General features: G+C 37.2%; 1 protein-coding gene across 2 annotated transcripts in view; it reads left to right on the forward strand.

Annotated features, from left to right (window-relative positions):
• Positions 1-20,769, forward strand: part of LOC127430857 (SET-binding protein-like) — a 91,681-nt gene that overhangs the window by 1,241 nt on the left and 69,671 nt on the right. Inside the window, exons 1-2 of one of the 2 annotated variants that reach the window (XM_051680994.1) lie at positions 1,115-1,140; positions 18,766-19,408. In XM_051680994.1, the coding sequence (XP_051536954.1) occupies positions 18,938-19,408 (471 nt within the window). In that variant the 5' untranslated portion in view covers positions 1,115-1,140; positions 18,766-18,937. Of the gene's footprint in view, positions 1-1,114; positions 1,141-18,765; positions 19,409-20,769 lie in introns of those variants that run through there. The other variant, XM_051680986.1, reaches the window with a different exon arrangement.

Here is a 20,769-nt window from a genome sequence, read left to right on the forward strand (position 1 = left end):
TATAAAGGGGAGGATTTATGGCAAAGTGAAGCTCTTCTAGGTGGTTGTCGCATCATCTTTGACTTGAAACTAATATTTTGCATGCTTCTGCATGCATGCTTTTTTTTTGTTTTTTTTTACTAGACTTTTTTTTTTTACTATTTACTAAAGGCATACTACAAAGAATATTTGTGCAAGAGAATAGCAAGTTATACGTTTTGACCAACACCGATATATCACAGACATGTCAGACATCACTTCTGTTATATTATAAGCAGGGACTAAAAATGAAACATTTTTCATTTCGGTTCGTTCTGAGCAAAAACGGTATTTTTCGTTCCGGTTCAGAAGTTCCGCAGCCTCCTTTCTAAAAGGTGACCAGTTAGAACAAAATAACAGAACAGTTAATAATGTTCTTTAAAAATAACAGTACTCTACGCAAAGGGCTGGGTGAAATACCAATTGTAATGTAGATCTCTCAAGAGAAACAAGCAACATGGTTTGGAAAACCAAGCCCAAAATAAGTCACTTGCCTCACCAAAATAAGCTAAAATAAGCAATAAATGTTATTCAGGTGTGTTGGATTTATCATAGAAATCCTAACAAACAGTTAATTAACAGTTATGTATAGTTTTATGTACAGATCTACTTCTCAGTCAAAACCCGGCAGCATCATATCTGTATTAATGCATCATATCTAACAATAATTCAGCGAAGACTTGGAAACAACTGAGAAATGTCATTTTTACCTCTAATAATGTATTCCTTGTATCTGGATTACCCGTGCATATATATGTAGTATTTATACATAGTTCTGCAAAATGCATTTATAAAATTGTATTTTTAACTTGACATGGTGTCTAAAAAAAATATGGCAGTCCTGCACAAGAAGCTGAAAAATAAACTGAGGTGTGGTGCAAGTTAAAGATGTCTGCCCAGCGTATTTACATAGAAGACCAATTGAAAAACAACACAGACGCACAAAAAAACACAAGTGAACAGCACCTGACTCGCCCTATACTTGAAAAACTGACCCAAACTCAGCCCGAAACCCAACAATTTGTTGGGTCCCGTCGGGCTCGCGTCAGATTGCAGACCTCTATTGCACAATGAAAATAACTGAATTGTGATTTTAGGATTCGAATGGAGGCGTGCAGAATGGTGAGTGACCAAATATCCATGCACATCACTAATGAATACTTCACTTCTGGTGAGGAGTATGAAAACTTTCAGATGCAAGTTTGGCATTTGATTCAAGGGAAGTGCATAAAACCTTCCCCTGTGGTTGCATTAGGGTTTGTTGAAAGGCCCTGGTTAAACCTGTACCCTCATTGGGGCCTTATGACATGGTTGAACTATTGACATCATATGGTCAAAAATGAAGTAGTGATGCTTCGTTCGTGAACGAAATGGTCTTTTTATACGAAACTTTCGAGTGAATGAATCTTTCTCGTTCACCTCCATACACTGACTGACAGTATTTTGTCGTTCACTGACGTCTCTCCCTTTTCAAGCTCTAGTTTGAAGCGTGAGACTGCTTTGGTGGCTTTTCATGCCTTTTTAAGACTGTCTACCAATAGCATTCGACTACAGGATGTGAAGGTGTATATAATTGGTTTCAACCACTGAACGAATATGCTCCTTCACTGAACCAGTCGAGTTGGTCGTTTGAGTCTGAACAAGATGAGACGTCTCGTTAATGAACGATCTGAATGTACTGGTACACTCGTTGCGAACTAAATAAATTAATCACTCCGTCATCTCATTCCTGAACGAGGATCTGGTGATTGACTGAACGAGAGAAGGCATGTTGTTCGTTCAGTTCAGCATGCAAGTCAATTGCATTCAACAAGAAGAGAAAGGGGTATATGATAAGTTTATATGTATGCACAAAACATACTGTAATCCCCAATTTATGAATGTGTAAAAATTATTGTAGATGTACAGTGAGAATGGCATGAATTACGAATGGAAATGTTGTACTTTGGTGCACAGTGTAAGATATTTAGGCTTTTCTTGAACTTTTTCTATGTCTTAGTAAAAGTACTGTTCCACATTTGACAAATAAGACCTGCTGTTTTCTCATTTGTGACAAAAACTGTTAAACATTTTTTGTATTTTTACATATGCAAATTCAATTTGTGTTGCTTTGTCTTGCTTTAAAGACTAACTAATAGGGGTGTAAAATAAATAGCAAGTTTCATCATGATACGATTTTACATCGATTCTATTAGCCAGCGATCCAATGTTCACCGATACCTGAAAGTCTGCTGAGTAAGTATGTTGATGTGAAAAGTCTTGTAATTGATGTTGGTGCAGGGCAGGTGATTTCTCTTTCCCTCGTCAGTTCTGTTCAGAATGTTGGGGCTGTCTAGCTGTTTGATATGGTTGAATTGCTCGCTTTAAAATAGTATATTCACATGTAGAATTCAAATGTGTCACATGCGTCACGATATCGATGAAGTCAAATTTAATGTTTACGTGTTGCATCGATGACATTGATTGCATCATTGGATATATGATTGATGCATCGATCCAGGTATCTCGTTCATGCACTAGGATCTGCTGACTGGCTGAACGAGAGGAGGCAAGTCATTCGTTCGTTTAGTTCAGCAATCTTGTTCAAAAAGAAAAGAGGCCAGATTAATTTTGAATAAAAGTGACTGATGACCACACTCTGTAAACACTCTGTAGTACTGAATTCTCTTAGTAGAATTGAAGACATACAAATTAATTAATTTATTCATTCATTCAATAACATGTTTGAAAAGTAAAAGATGCTATTTTGCCTCCATCTAGTGGCGCAAAGGCATAATTTGCAGAAATGTTCAATGAACAAATCAATAAACGAATCTGAACTAATCTTTTTGGTGAACAGATTCATACGATAAATTTAAATTCCCACCTCTAAAATTAAGACTACTGTATAGCTACAGTTCAGTAGGTCATTAAGTGCTGGGATAAAATGAGAAATTAGTCAGTTTTATTTGAGCATTTTGTGCATTAATAGTTGAAACTGTCTGATTTGAAAGCTGTGGTTCTGGCTATGACTGTATTGGTGTTTCGAAATGGAAGATCTGTTAGTGACTCTTCATCATTTCATAAGCCAAAGGAAAAACCCAGGTCAGATGTGGAGACCAATCGCATTTATCAAAACATAAACATATTTACTTATGGAGCATTTGCCCACAAAAAGATTCCTTAAAACCTATTATATCAATATATACAGTCGAGTATACGATTACACAAAATAACCACAGTATATGAGAAAAGGATAAATCCAAAGTGAAGTTTATGTGTGTGAATAGATCTCCCTCTGTTTCTGGCTATGGCTAGTTGCACTGGAGGGCAGCCAAGTCCTGACAGGAGACAAAGGAAAGAGGGAGATATCCAAGGACATATCTCATTTTTGGCAGCTGCTCCAAACCAAATATCAGAACAAGAACACCTTTTGGCAGCAAGCTATATGGGGGGAGGAGGAGGGCCTTTTCATTTTTTTGACTACAGCCTTTGTGTTTTCACTGTGATTTAGTTTAGAATTTACATTTTGGCAATAATCCATTTGCTTTTGTCATAGAAGAAAACAAGACAAGCGCAGTTAGTCTTCGGCAAATTCAAGTGAGATTGACTGAACATTTGGAAAGATTGCTGGAAAAGAATCAGCACAAGATATTTTTGTTACACTGGCCCATACCATTGATTTTGATGACAGATAACTTGCCAGTATTCAAACCACTAATCAGTAGTGTAATTCAGAATGCAAATCAGTCAGTGGGTTCTCTGGATGGGCATTTTTGAGTCATTTTGTGTGTTAGATTTAGTGATGGGAGGTGGCGGGGTTGCAGATACAGACTATAGGTATTTTTTCAAATTAGTAATTTGTTAGTAAGGACATATTACAGTTTTGATTTTTATTTATTTAATTGTGCAGAATTTTTTACTTTTTTTTTTTAAAGCTTAAAGTAATAGTTCACCCAAAAATGAAAATTCTCTCGTGATTTACTCACCTTTAAGCCATCCCAGATGTGTATGACTTTTTTTCTAGCAGAACCGAAGTGAAGATTTTTATAAGCACATTTTAGTTCTGTTTGTCCATACAATGTGAGTAAATGGGTGCCATCAGGCTGCCGGCTATCTGATGGTCCAGAAGGCATATTTAGGCAGCACAAAAGTAATCCACACAACTCCAGTCGATCAATAAATTTTAAATTGTTGCTTCTGCCCAGCACTGTATTGCTGTTTGAAATGAACTAACTCTTACGCGACATTCGTTCCTCTGTTGTATACAAAGTGCGTGCTTCCTACTTCTCGTGTGAACGCACCATTGCGCTTACATCACTGATGCGTCGACTGCTGGCAGGAAGCGATTTTTTTTAAAAAAGTTTATAAAGTAGGGCTGTGCGATTATGTAAAAATGATTTTATCAATACTCTCCTTAAAAAACTTCACGATATCAACCCCCCTACCACGAGTCGGTGAATTTTTTTGCTTTATTGATTTTGCTTTAAAATTTTTATTCATTTATTGAAACATGAAAAACATAAAAAAATACATTTCTAAATTCGAATTGCACTTTAAACTAAACTAAAAAAGCAATAAAATAACAAAGTGATCAAAAAATCTTATTTAACCACCTTACTGAAACAGGCTCCATTTGCTATCACGCAAGCATCCGTCAACGACACCAGGTGAAAAATTACTAATAGTCTACAGATTAAGAACTAAAGATAATCATAAATGTAAAGATAATTATAATAGTCATCATAATAAATAAGCATAATAAATTCCCTTGTGTTCCCAAAAAATGCTGCCAAATTCTTATCGAATTTGTGTTTGTATGGTGTTTTGGTAATACAGTTAATGCTGCCTAAAGAAAATAAAATAGAACTCAGTTTTAGGTTCAAGGTGAACGTGTCTTGTATTACTTTATGATTTAAACACTTTCGTCTTTGTTTCTTTAATACAAAGATATATATTACTGAAGCTGCAGAGTTGCGTTCACAATGCATGCCAACCGTGTGGAAATAAAGCGAACTAAACTCACAGCACCTCTTGAGATGATTGGAGATAATCTGCATCATTCTCACTAGCTATGTTTCCATCAACGCTTTTTTATGCGCATTTTAGGATATTGTATAAAATCTGCTGGATGGAAACACCAAGAAGCAAATAAAATCTCCAAATTGCACATGAAAACTTATATGCTCGCTTGAGGTGGATAAGTCTTTTATTAAATAAGAAGAAAAGCGCATAAACTATGATGGAAACACATTTACCGAATAAACTCTTATTGAATTTAACAGGAATACAAGATGCACATCAAAAAAAATCATGTGACATAATAATTTATTTATAACTGGGCGAACCAGCGGACCAATACTGGTGTCCTAAAAATCCAAAGCCTGCATAGAGTTTGCAGTGCAAATAAGTTAAACACAAACTTGCACTTTTTCCAGAAGAGAAGGTTTTGTTGATACTTTCAAAGAATATCTTATAGATCCACACCGCAAAGTCATGATGGAGGAATGCACACACACACAGTGCTCCCATCATTTCCAGTCATGAAACGAGTTATTAAAGTGTTTTGTCTGCGGGTCCTAAACCGCGAGTATTTAATTAATAAAAATTCATTTGGACGAGGAGCTTGCGAACTGGATTCAGCCTTGTTGCATTTTGCTGGTGGTGGGTGCTAGTTTCACACCCTGGCCACTGTTTAATATATTTGGCAACTTCCCAGATCCATAGTTTTGCCATTTCCCAATATTGTCGATCAACGTCTGTTCACAATCGGCATCAGGATCTTTGTAAGACATCGTCAATATCCGATTACATCGTCCTATCGCCCAACCCTGTTATAAAGTTTTAATTATCAATTTATTTTTTACACAAACCTATCGATTTGCTTCAAAAGAGATTAATTGATCGACTGGAGTCATGTAAATTAATTTTATGCTGCCTAAATTTGTCTTTTGGACCGTCAAATAACCAGCAGCCTGATGGCATCCATTCAGTTTCATTGTATGGTCAAAAAGAGCTGAAATATGCTTATAAAAATCTTCACTTCGGTTCTGCTGATGAAGGAAAGTAAACACATCTGGGATGACTTAAAGGTAAGTAAATCATGAGATGATTTTCATTTTTGGGTGAACTAACCCTTTAATGTTGCGTTCCATTCAAGTCAGATGTGAGATATTCCTGTTTGATATCTCCGATCTCCGACCATAAATGAATTCCATTGCCAGATATTCAGAAGATGACGTTTAAGGAAAAAAGCTGCAACGCGCTCTGTGACGAGGAGGAGGGCGTGGCCAGGCCATGATGGTACACGGTCGGCACTGAATCAGCTGATCAGCGGGAGAGCGAGATGAAGGGGAGCCAGAGGCGCCAGTTCGAGAGAGAGATGCACACGGCCGCGTTGCATGTGTGTCTGTGTTTGTTTATTTTAAGTTAAGTTTGACATTAAAACTTTGTTTACTGTTCAGCCGGTTCCCGCCTCCTCCTTGCTCATCCATGAACCGTTACAGTGGTGCCAAAACCTGGGAGGGAGGAGGGATGCGCTGTTGCGGAGTCCTCACCGCTGCCCTCTGCCTGGGCCGCTGGGAGCTCAAGCAAGTTCAAGAGAGAGAGAGAGACGCACGTGGCTGCGTTGCATGTGTGTATGTGTTTGTTTATTTAAAGTGAAGGTGCACTCAGTGAATGTTGATATTTGAACTCAACTGCCAATACAAACACACCCCTTCCTTCAGTGTTCCTTTGGAAGCTCCACCCCCCACCAGCTCTAGACGCTCACAACTCTCAATCTACTAAATCTAACATCACAACAACTGTATATGTGGGTTCTGTGAAACATAGCAAGAAGAAAAAGAGCAACTTCTGCATCTGTCTTCAAGCCTTTTACCTCTCGGAGGTCTCCCCACCGCTGAAAAGCCTCGCCGATGTTGACGCGGCTCCTAGCCCTCGACTTATCTTAATCCTTCTTTTTTAGTTTATACTTGTCTGACCTTTTTCTCTTGGTCTGTTTCTCAGCCATTTGTCCTCCTTGGAGTTTAGAAAGTTTGCATCAGCCAGATTTGCCGTCGCTCTTCTAATGAATTTCCCTCTCCTTCTGTCCCCACCCCCCATTCTGTGCACGTGCAAGAACCACCCCCTGTTGCTGATTGGCTGGAGTAGTGTTGTGTGGATCGGTCTGATCCACTTTGTTTTTGTCCCATTTACAGAGCCAGGACAACTGATAAACAATGCTGCAGCGCTAGCCTTTGTGCTACAGGTGTACAATTGTCAAAAGAGAGTACAATATACTATGTTTTATACTCTGTTTCTGCAGGTATTTGTTAAACAAGCTTTAATATCATGTAATGTGGAAACTTAAACTCATTTATCAATATTACTTAATAAAAGTGAATGTTTAACACTTACTTTTTATATCTCCCTGGGTGCCGACATCTTGTGTGGCATCACGCACCTGCATCTAGGTGAAATCAGAGTTGAAAATTTCTGTTAGAAAAGTTAGAATTCTGACTTCAAGTGCCGTTCCATTGCACTTTTCCTAGTAGGAAGTTGGAAAATCCAGCTTTCGAGTTAAATGGAACACAGCATTAGTGTGTATTTAATGCGCAGATAGTCCTGTCACAAACTCATATCATTGTTGCTGTGTCGGGTTGGTGGGGATGCAACAAGGCAAACATGCCTCATCACCTTGTCTTATTAGTGTCGTCTGTTACGGCAGCTCTGCTATTTAAGATACTATTTGCTAACTGGCATTGAGCGCATTTACATGCACATTCTTACACTGATTATGCTTAATAAACTGAAAACACGTGTGGTCATGTAAATGCAATAAAAGGCATTCCTTTATCGGTGTACGGTCATAAACGGCGTAAGAATAAATTGGTCAATACAGGTAGATTTTTGCCCATTACGTCGATTTCGCGTGGCATGTAAACATCTTTACCAATGTTCTTACCGGCTCATCCAATGTGCACACGTGTTGAGGGCATGTCTGTTCACGGTTTGGCGTCAAAAGCTGAGAATAACGCAATTATTTTAAATCTCATGTGAACACAGTTTTCATGCTTTGTCAGATTTTTTAAATAAGCTGATTTTTGGTAGTAATCAGCGTATTGGTGTGCATGTAAACGGGCCCTTTGAAATCAGTTTCACTGGTTAGCCTGCCCATCCACTGTGTGCCTGCTGCTGTGATTTTGTCAGGTGTTCACTGAAAAAAAAAAAAAGCATGGTTGTTAGATAGCAGACACACTATTTGTTTTCACTCTGTTTCAATCCTGGCAGCCTCATACAACTAGTGTCTGTTTATTTATGTCCCACCACTGATTTAGAATATACTTTGTATAGCTGCCCAAAGCTACGGCACATAGAGTGCGTACTTGAGCCGTATCATGACAATTGATGTATGCCTTGAACAAATGTGGCTGGGGTTGTGAAGTTTCCTATCGTATGTCGGACTGCTAGGCATGTGTTGGCATTGCCACATCTGTGGGCCTTTTGATGGTGGTTAGTGTATTCACCTTATTTAATTGAACATGGATGAAAATAAGACTGTAAGGGATAGAAGTACAGTTTATTCAATATGTTATGTATGTGTACGTCTAAGTCAGTCGTTCAGCTGATGAAACACTGAAAATACTTTTTTGCCAAAAAAATTAAGTGAACAGAAAAATGGGCTGTAACAGTTACACCTTGTTCTAGCAATGCTTGAAAGGCCATTTTGTTGATCGCTCAGTTTCTGTTTCTGGATAATTGTGCTGGGTAGCTCAGTGAAATCTTACTATACATAGCTGTATTTTAAAATGTCAAATATGTTCCGATTGGCTATCATTGTGCCATGTCACGCAACATTTTTGCTTTCAGTATGAACAGATAAATTAGGCTACTTGTTGCTGGAAACTAGAACCCAACCAATATGGGATTTTTGAGACGATATCGATTTTAGAGGGGGAAAATTCACAGATTACCGATATGGTGGCTGATATTGTTAATTTTTGAGCTGGAATGAAAACAAACCTTTTCTATGTAGATTTTTCACTGATTTTGCACCGATATGACTATGCAAAGGTACTCAGAAGGCTGCTTTCTTAAATATTTTTATCAAAAAATATTTGACATTATTATTATAAATTGTCAACAAATTCTAGAAATGAACACAGCAAATAAGAATAAATAAAAATACAATAAATAGCTTAAAAAACATCAGTACTGTATGTTTAGGATCAGTCATACTGTATTCTGCTATACAAGTTCAGGGGAAAATTTCAACGGTGGAAAACCAGACTTTTAAATATTATATTTTATAAATGCAACAACTGGAATTGTTCAGTTGAAGGGGGTACCAAACTGTGAATCCTGAACAAAACAGTTTGGTGAATACATGTTTACGCATTAGCTTCCACTCAACTGACAAGCAATGAAAGTAGCTACGTGGTTAGCTAGTTAGCTATAAGCTCGTTGTCATGGAGAGTAAAAGATGGACCAGCATTGCGTCTCACCAACTAGGTAACAACGTAGCGTGAAATCAACACTCAACAGACACAATCCACCACCGCACCATTGTCTGCTGAGCTGCAAAAAGATGCTCTGATGTTTACCTTTCAATCTGCTACATTACTGACTGCACTGACAAACTATAGCTGGCTAACAGCCAACAGACATGAGTTACATGGTTGTCAGGGACAGGGTTAACGTTATATTAGTAATATTGAAAAGGGAAAATGATGAGGTCATTGTTTATTAAATTTCCAGTATGTATTTCACAAACTAGTTAGCAACTTACCGTGAAGACACCACTTAACACTGCACTGCTTAACTCCGCCCTGTCTGCAGAGCCACCGTCAGCTCTGTAAACAATGGAGTCGGAGCACGCTCTGCTGGACAAACTACTCTATGACACCAATTCTAAAGCATTTTTTCTGCATTATATGTTCTGAAAAATGTTTTCATATCTGCACATATCGGTAAACATATATGCCGATACCGATATATCGGTGAAAGGCTAATATCGGTCGATAAGTAGTATATATACTACTATATATACTTTTTTATATATTTTTATTTTTTATTTTTATTGAATAATGTGTATCTGTATAGTGCGTATTGTATACTGTACAGTGTATGTTATTATTTGTATATTGTTGAGTGTAATTATGTGTATAACAGATGTTTAAATTGTGCTGTGTTAATTTGATGTTATTGTAAATTGGTACTGTCTCATCACTGTCACGACTGCTATGTTGATCGGAACTGCACCCAAGAATTTCACACACTATTGCACTTGTGTATATGGCTGTGTGACAATTAAGTGATTTGATTTGATGTTGATTTGATTAATATCGGCCGACCGATATATCGGTTGGGCACTACTGGAAACTTGTAAACTTTGTATATATTAAAATCCCAGTTAGGATACGGTGGAAGATAGGACTTAGGACCTAAAGACAGTATGAATGGACTGTACTCCTGTCCCTCACAGCCTTGTTTTCATGACTTTCAATTAAATATGGCATCTACCCTGACCAAGGGCTAAAGCTGAAATGGGAGAATGCATACCTTCGTCAGAGTCAGGACTACATTAACATCGGTATCCTGCCAATAAACATTTGCAAAGATGTTCTGGTCAAAGAGGTTGTGAATACATCGTGAGGGTTGTAACAGTCAGGAGTTTCCTGTCATGCCAATACTGATGCCCCATTAAACAGAATGTAATAATAAGACACAAACTGAATGCAGGAATTTCACAACCATGTAATGGACAGCATAATTCATTAAATAGAATAAGACTTTTTTTTTTTTTTTTTTTTGTGGCTGCAGAAAATATATTTATGGCTTTTCACATGACACTTAACGTCAACAACGTTTAAGACCTGTTTTAACAATGGGTTAAGCAAAGTTTCATACTTATAATTTTGAAAGATTAATGAAGGGTTATGATGGTCTGGTCAAGTTCAGGGTTAACACTGCTTGTGCGAGGGCATAAAGGTCTACAATGTCATACTAGAATGTTACCTAGTTGTTTAGCAACAGAACACCAGTCATAAACTGCCTCAGTGCTAGAGCACTGCAGTATGTTAACAAAAATTATATCTTGGTATTTTTCAGCCAAATGACGATATTCGATGTATATCTTGGTAATTATGTTGGCCTGTTTGCTTGAGATGGCTTAATGGAATAGTTCGCCCAAAAGTGAAAATTCTCTCATTATTTACTGATCCTCTTGTCATCCCAGATGTGTATGACTTTCTTCTGCAGAATAAAAACAAAGATTTTTAGAAGAATATCTCCGCTCCGTATTTTCTTTCGATGCAATTGAATGATGACCAAAATGTTGAAGCTCCAAAAAAAAAAAACACATAGAGGCAGCATAAAAGTGATCCATATGACTCTAGTGGTTTAATCCATGTTTTCTAAAGCAAACTAATCGAGCTTGAAATCATAATCACCAAGGAGAATGCATATGTCAAGACTTAAAGTGAAAAAGTTATATTTTGGTGTGTTCTCACCCAAAACCGATTGGATCACTTGGATTACTTTTATGCTGCATTTAAATGCTTTTTGGAGCTTCAAAGTTTTGTCACCATTCGCTTGCCATTCAAGATATTCTTCTAAAAATCTTAGTTTTGTTCAGCAGAAGAAAGAAAGTCATACACATCTGGGATGACATGAGAATGAGTAAATGATGAGAGAATTTTCATTTTTGGGTGAACTATTCCATTAAAAGAGATTTTCTTTTTAAATCAGAGGAACCATCATTTCAACTAAACAGCCATTGTAGCCCAGTAGATTCAAAATATTTAATTATTGAAGTTAAAAATGTAGTTTTAATAATGAAGACATGTTTTCCACTAAATAAATAAAAAATTATATTTAATAATTGTCATTTATATGCACACATATACAATGATACGTACATAGAAGCCTAATAAAAAGTAATATTATTATGATAATGTAATATTACTGAATAATTATTAATATTATTTTAAGGTTTAGATTTGTTTTAAACTATAGTAATATAGTTGTAATATTATTTCACCTGTAGCTTTTATTTTGGCAGAAGTGCAGTGTGTTTTTGACAGTTAAATGTTTCTCATTTCAGATCTAGTGAAACGTTGTCATCTTTTCTGTGTTACTGTGTCTTGTTTTTAGATATGTATAATAACTTGTCGTGGTTACAAATGTTTGGAATTGCACGCATGTGTGAACCTGCAGCACTTGGCTTATAAATGCACGTGAAGCAGTCTTAGAGCGCTGAAAACATCATATCACGTGCACTAAGAACAGCGTGTCACCTGTTCACTCTGCTGTGCACACAGACCATGTATTCATGTTATACAATCACAGCCTTTTGCGGTTTTATATTGATATATCACAATTTTGATGTTGTTTGATTAATTGTGCTGCTCTGAAGAATTGTGAAATTAGTCTAAGATGCACTCTTTAGGAAACACTTTGGCCAAAAGGCACGTTAAAATTATCGTGATATTCACAATATTGCCTGATTTTATATCATCAGCAAATCATCACGATTATGTTGTAAATATTCAATATATATTGCCCAGCCCTATTCATTGCTTACCTTATTAATATTTATCCTCTTTGTACAGTCGCAGAAATATTTGCATGCTGCAGTTTAGTTCCAGCATCTTTACAAATGTATAGTGTGAAATCTCTAAACCTGACAACCCAGGATTAATTAGTAAACCATAATAAATTAGAGAAATGTAAAAAATAAATAAAATTAAGAATTAAATTAAGTAGGTTTAAAATTCTAACTTTGATTTGGTATCTTATATAGGTTTTCTCAAAACGATGAAGATAGAACAACTTCAGAGTTTCTTGTTTGTTCACCACAGGACCTCAACAAACTGTGAAACACATGGTTGTTTGGCAAGGCTATTTGTGAGTCTACCTCAGGCCTGCTCTCTGTTCATGGCCTTAAAAGGGACGGGGACAGCGAGGAATCTTTCACCATAGCACACAGTCTTTAACACCGAGCTACAGATTATGTCAGTTCAGAAAAGTGTTTAAGCTGTCCTTAGGCCACAGGCTTTAAAATTGATGCCCAGAGCATACATTTCACCTGTTAAAAATAGAATATTACAGAAGTGCCACCAGTCCAAGTCCTTCTGTTTTCGTATCTAATTTGTTTTTGTGTTCATCTTATATACATACAATTTGGTATCAACATTGTAACATAAAATTGGCAATCCTGACCATTAAAAATAAAAAGAAACTCATACCAGTCGACCACTACTTTTCAGAAGAATGCCAAAACACCAGACATTTGATTGGTATTCTTCTAGTATGTCATCATTAAACCAGTTTGCTGATTTTTGTTGTAGCAAGACAAATTAATGCAGGTAATTGGCCTCCAGTGCTCTGATCATCTTAATTGAGATGTGTCAAAAAAGGAGGGAAGATCAGAATTTAAAGCCCCCCAAGGACAAGCGTCTGAATTTTTTCCCCTCCTTTTGGGTCTGCCACAGGCAACGCTGCTGACACAAAACTGCTTTATGCATATTTTCGGAGGAGAGCCCATGGTCTGCCCGGGGCATATTTGTGATAATAATACATTTGTTTATGAGCAGACTGTTTTCTTACACAATTAGTATATGCCTGCTTTGCCAGACAGGGCTTTCTGTTACATAAACTGAATGTTAGGGGTTTAATATTGTGCAAGGGGAAAATAGAAAGGGCATTATGTTTGTGGGTGTGTGGATTATAATAACAAAATCAGGAAACACTGAGTCAAGAAATCTCCAGGCTTGGTTAGTGAATGGCCATGTAAATGCTGCATTGTTTTGAGAGTGACATGTGTTTGCACAAGTATATTTTTTTTTATCCGTATGTGTACGGAATGAAGGAGTCGCTCCTACTACCCTGAAAGTGTGATGGTTGACATATTTCGTCAATTGATTCGGCAATTGGCAACAGTAGGTCGAAAGTTCTGCTGCTTAACTTGGTCTGTGCTTACGAATATTCTAATCACTGCCCCCAGTGGCCGAAACTGAAAGTGTTATTGAACATATGAGCACGTGAGAGATCCAGTTTCTGGGTGAAATGTCCAAAGTTGTAAAGTTGTAGTTGTAAATAAAGTAATACAGTCAACAGGAATGCATGTTTTATTAACTCTCAGAGACACCGTGTTTACAGTTTTTGAGAAAATTTACCTATGAATGGCTTATTAATAGTTGTTTATGCATATGAAGCTGGGATAGAAGTAGTTTAACACTGAAAAAGTTACATACTTCAGCTTTAACACTCAGAAGAGACAACTAGGGGTGAAAATAGATTGTTACAAATCGCAATTTTCGAGACAAACGATTTTAAATCGTCTCCCTGATGAAAAATAAATGTATCTAATAAAAAAAAATTACACGTTTTGCTTAATATGCTAATCTAATGGTAGATAGATATGGAAGCTGTATTTGTGCAGAGTTCCACACAAACAGGTTTTCTCTCTGCTACAACAGCTATCAAAGTGCTGCTTGTTCAGTGTCAGACATAGGGCTGGGCGATAAAACGATCTCTATTTATCGTGATAAAAAAAAATCCAAGATATCGATGATAAGCTTTTGACTAATTTTAGATATTTAGTCGATGATCTACATCTAGACGATCAGGTGTGTGTCGCTAAAATGCAAGTAGTTCGGCTTTCTCAGGCTACATTTCCACTGGCGCAGAAGAAATCAGCTCAAAGCCGCTCACAACGCATTGGGAACAGCTCGCTCCGCATCGCTGTCAATCCAACAATCAACTTAACGAGCATGGCACTCGGCTTCCATAGGAATGAATTGAAAATGCTCGCTCAGCTTTGCCCACAACGCACCAGTGGAAACATAGGGTCAGACTGTATGAAGTTGCTAACGGACTGATTCCATCCGAACTGCAAGACTTCATGATGATGGTTGCACCCTCTCATCACCTATAGTGAGCATCACGACAAAACAACAGTGCTGTGCACACCAGATCTGGTCTTTCTACGCTGTATTCTTGAATATTTTTTTTTTAGCACCAAACACGCTTCATTTATGCCCTCTCCCGCTCGGCACGTGTTGCCTCTTACCTGCATGTGAGTAGAAATGAGGCGCAGAATAAGTTAACGTGATTCCAAAGCGCCTTTAGACATAACGTTTTTTCCTTCTAAATTCAGCTTTATTGATCAGCATCTTTCTCACTTTAATGAAAATATAAAATGTTCCATTCAGGAACATTTTCAAATTTTTTGTCTCAGGGGATACACCTGTATCATTCCTCAGTCAAAAGGGCTTCTATGCCCCCATACTTGCTATCTGAATGTAACGAAATATATCATTTGAATGTAAACATTTTCAAACAAACACTGGACTGCTGTCATTATGCTTCAAAACGAACAGATGATCTTTTCACATTCATATCCAACTGCACTCGATTGATAAACTCTATACAACATATTTATATTTTGGTAGAAGATACCTCAATGCTTTGGCTGTCACTGGGCCCCCAGTGCAGTTTTTTTTAGAGACTATTTTGACTGTTTAGGATTGTTTTTTTTTCTTCTGCCAACTTGGAAATTAAAAAAAGAAGCAATGTGCAAATGTGAATGTATATTGTGATAAATATCGATATTGAACAATATGAAAAATAATATTGTGATAATATTTTTGGCCATATCGCCCAGCCCTAGTCAGACGTCAAATCCTTTTTTGTGGTAATGTTACTGTTATTATGCATAATCCACAGGTTTGATTGTGAGGTGGTGTGTAGAGTATTTTTTTTAGGAGTCTTTCTGCAGATTCTGTCTGACACTGCCTTAATAAATAGTTTAGCAGTATAAAAGGCATATCAAACTGTTGGATGCCACGAACTAGCCTACATGTTGCGCCCCCTTAATATTTGTAAATTAAAAGCCACCCTGTGACTCCAAGCTCAGGTTACATTTAAGCGCGTCATTTCGCATTTTTTTATGCCGCTCTGTATTTAAACTTTTCTTGTTTCTTTCTTTTCTTACTATGAGAATTTTATGCGATAAGACGTTATAGTTATTTAGCGTATTTATTTTTTGAATATCCAAATGAAACTCATCAGATTAGGTCACATGGACATAATGCCGGCACTGCAGATAAAATCATTTTCTTAGTATTTTGTATTGTTTTCCAGTGTAAAAATATCTAAATATTCTTAAAACAAGATTGGCCTGTATTTACTTGACAAGCAAAATAGCATAGGACAAAATAACTATTAATAATGAAGAGATTAAGTCTTGCTTTGAGAGAAATCGAACTAAATTTAGTGAGTTTAAAACAAGAAAAAACTAAAGAAAAATTTAATTCAATGTTAAAACGTTTATTTTTTAAATTTGCTTAATTTTGTCAGATTTCTCTAGTAAATATAATTTGTTTTAAGAAAGTTCTTCCTCCCTAGCTTTTACCTGCAATTTCTTTATTACAGAATGAAAGAATTCTCATTTCAGACACAACTATTCTAAAATAAACATTTCTTTCTGAGCAATAATGGGGTCAACACAGCTAAATATAACATCAAATCGCAACACTTACAAAATCGCAATATATATATCGAATCGGCAACTTAATATCATTGTATTATCGAATCAGGATGTCTGTGGCAATTCCCAGCCCTAATGACAACTTTTAGCTGCAGTGTGTACGTGACCATTGTGTTAAGTCATTTTTTGTTGGTTCGCCTTTGCCAAATTGCTAGAACACCCAAGGTGCGTAAGGAAACTACTCCGAGATGCAGACAAACCAAAATATAAACATTGTCAGTGTCATTGAGGATTTGTAAATGGCTGTGTTTGAGTCAGCATGGATTGTAATGAGAATCGTGCCATTTTGACTGTCATGATATGATGGATAGATAGAGCTGTTTAGTCTAGCGTGGATCCAGGCTGTCTTGTGATAGATGCCGTTGTTTTCAAAAGCCTCTCATCTGTCACCTGTCTGGCAGTTGAAAGGGTAAACGACACTGAGCTCTGTCTGACAACAGGCCAACAGCAGATGAGAGACTGAGCTCAACTCGCCTAACCCGCAGTCGACATGCATCAGTACTGACATCATGCGGCTGACGCTCGGGGAATGGAGTTAGTGTTGAACATGTCTCCAAAATAGAAACAAGTTCTTTCAAGGTTTAGTGTTACATTTGCAACGGACCACAGACCATGGCTTTTGTCAACATAGTTTTGTCAGGCTTATCAACTGCGAGTGTCTGACATAACATACATCTGTGTCTGAGCTAGGGTTTGTAACGATACCAAAATGTTAGTAGTCGATACCAATATCATGTTTATTTCCAGTAAACTGAAGTACTGTCCTGTACTTTTGACATTCCCAGTCTTAGCCAGAACTCTTAAATTATTTTTGAAACTAGTTGTGTAATCAAAGGAGGATTATGTCATTTAATTGCAAGTCAATGGATTAAAAAGCTGAAATGTTGAAACCCAGTAGCCCATGTTTGTCATAACTGAATGAAATAATAATACTAATTTCATTCATACGCTGTGTTTGCTGCTAAACATCTTGCAGTGGGGGTGTTATATTCAGTCCGAATTAGGCTTTTCCAGGTCTGTGGCTGCTCAGGTTGTGGTTTATTTGATGTCTGCAAAGTGTTTATCACTGGGCCAGAGGCCTCATTTGTTGACTTTCACACCGTGACTAGGTTTACTAAATTGACCACTAAAGCAAATGAGCTGGTCAGCAATGTACTGTAATTATCATGTCAGTGGTAAAACTGTTTCAGGTTGAAGGCTGTGTGCTTAGATCTCTATCCTGATTAATTGGTGGTTTGACAAAGACACATTTGTTTTGTTCAGTATTTTGCATTGCCTACTTTGCATCGAATTACGGTACTGAGGAAAAGTATTTCATCACTTGGCACTGGATTTGATATACTAAAGTTGTACATGCATAGCTGCTTCACAGAAGCTAAAGCAACATGTAAAAACATGTCCAAACCAGGGGTGACATGACAGGTTTCCAACGACAGGTAATTTTCCTGTCCGTACTAAAAGCAGAAATGCTGTGCAGGGCTTGACATTAAGCATTGTCATGTGCTGGTCCTACAGACAAGTAAATTGGGCATTCACTTGTCCAAGTAAAAAAGTTACTTGTCCGGAGAGAAAAAAAGGACATTTAAGTTACATGCTCAAGTAACATGTCAAAGTTTCTGTTGTATGTTTTTGTAAAATTATGACCGATGCACAACCTAATAGTGTACCTATGCAATCAACTCAATGATCTGCAACAGAAATGTAAACTGCACTGGGTAGAGGAGGAGGCTGTTGTCATATGATAATTATATTATGTTACGTATGGTGGTCAAATAAAGAAAAGCCTCCATCGCCATCATTAACAGCAGGGATGCTCATAGTTTTATGGAATGAGATCTACTTTTTCACCATGTTATTGCAGCAAGATCTACCATGTACAATAAAGGCTATACATTATCACAGTACCAAAATTACAGTAGTCGGTCGTGGAAATGTATGATTCTCAATACCAGCTTCAAAACCACCACAAATAATAACACTAAATAATATGTTAATTATGGAAGAATGGTTTCAAGTTCAAGAATTCAAGACTAGTAAAATGTCTTGTTGCTCATTGCTTTTTGCAGCTGTTTAGGACAGAAATTTAGATTAACATAGAAGAGGTAGTGAGTCTGAATATTGTGGTTAAGGTATTTGATACAGACATTTCTTTACTTGTTCTATGGGATAAATATGGCCCAGAGTGTGGTTGGTCTTTGATGATTAAAATGTTTTCTTTTTAACTCTACTTTCAGTTTCACCTGGGAAAAACTCCAACTTAGCGAGATTTGTAAGATTCCTGGAGCAGTAAGGAGTCATAATCAATCACATCCCTCTCTGATTAAACTCGATTACCCGGACCGGTGTCCCACTGTCCTTTTGGGTCCCTCTGCTTCCTGATTCTTGGACCAAGCTTCAAGATTGGCAATGGAACAAAGAGACTTTACTCGGATGGCCCGGCCCAAAGGGAATGAGGAGTTCTTCTCCACTGTTACCACAATCAACAGAGCAGACCTCAGTGAGGTGGGTCTTCTGGCCAGCCCAATGAAGAGCCTCCCTCTGCCTGGAGAGCAGCAGGACCATGAAGAGGACGAAGATCTCGGACTGGGGAAGGATGTGGATGCCGCTTCCAATGCAGACAGTGAGAGATGGAGTCAGGGAGACGGGCTGGAAGACCAGGAGTTCTCCATCAAGGAGGCCAATTTCTCCGAAGGCAGCCTGAAGCTAAAGATCCAAACGACCAAGCGGACCAAGAAACCTCCCAAGAACCTGGAGAACTACATCTGTCCTCCTGAGATCCGCATCACCATCAAGCAGCCTGGGGATCAGAAGACTACCAAACATGGCAAGAACAGCAGAGGAGCAAAAGAGGAGGACAAAGGACCCCCCAGAAAGAGGGTTAGTGTCATTGTCATGATGTTTAGAAATGCTGTTATCTTCTTGTTTTCTTGAGATGACTTTATGGCATTGATGTTATGTCAGTCATTTGGTATGGCTGCTTTAGCCAGAAGTGTAGACCTTAGTCTGAGCTGACGCTATATTAAATTTGATGTGAACGAAAATAAGGCTGTAAAGGATGGTTAGTTCAAGTAGAGTCCATTCAGTATGCTGTACTGTTGTTTATCTGGGTGTATTTTTTACAGCTGAGAAAATATTGAGAATGTGTCTTTCCGTCAGTTTCCAGTTGACAATACACTTACAAAGCATGCATTGTGAAAATTAATTTATAATTATAATTATATTTATTTTTCACACATTATACATTTGCACATATACAGTGAAATTCTTTTTTTTTCACATATCCCAGCTAAGCTGGGGTCAGAGTTGCATGTGCCCTAGAACCTTAAGACAGTATGTATGACATTGGGCCAACGAAAACTAGGCTGTGAAGGGTTGAAGTACAGTCCGATCAAAGTGCAGGCTAATTCTGAAACACATTCAAAACTAATTTCTATGAAAATAATTTGCAAAACCATTCTTAAATTGTCGTAATGTGATGATTTACCTAAGAATAATTTGTGAACAATTTACACAGAAATTCACTCTGCTTGTGTGTCATGAATGGTGTCTCGAGACATGTTTTTAATGGTTGAAGTTCTTTTAACTTTGCCGTCTAAATAACGCGGCACTCCTTTGCGAGCCATTTTTCTGCATTTTACCATATCAATTATAGATTTTCAGTTCATATTCTCACATTTTAGGCACATCACTTTAGACATGGTCTTTTTATTAAATAATCCAGTCTTTGGTGTCTGTGTTCTCAACTCTCTCTCTCTTTTATTTTATTAAAAAAAAAAAAAAAAACACACATTTGTGATGGACCTAGATGACACAATTGCATTTTTTGGGCTGTCAGCTTTTTGGCTGCTAGTCAAATGAAGTGTGTCCAGTGTGTACTGTTGAGCAACGTAAAAGCTAGTCATTAACCATTTGTAGCATTTAGACTCATCAAGTTCATTAACTTGCATGTTGCTTGAATATCTTACTGTGTATATGTGTAAAGGGCCTTTTTTATATATATATTTCGGATGATTTGACACTCTAAATTTTATTTTTATTAGACGATACCTTAGTATTACCTCATTTTCATTTTGGTCATTGTACCATGGTAAATACATGTGTTTTCGGACATGTACTATGGTAGTAACATGGTATTATTTGAACTACCTTGGAATACCATATTTTTGTACAATGGTTGATATTTACAATACTTAAGTACCATGGTATTTATCAAAGTTCAGTGGTACTACCATCTGATT

The sequence above is a fragment of the Myxocyprinus asiaticus genome, chromosome 3 (assembly GCF_019703515.2).
Source record: "Myxocyprinus asiaticus isolate MX2 ecotype Aquarium Trade chromosome 3, UBuf_Myxa_2, whole genome shotgun sequence".
In the NCBI taxonomy this organism is placed as follows: Eukaryota; Metazoa; Chordata; class Actinopteri; order Cypriniformes; family Catostomidae; genus Myxocyprinus; species Myxocyprinus asiaticus.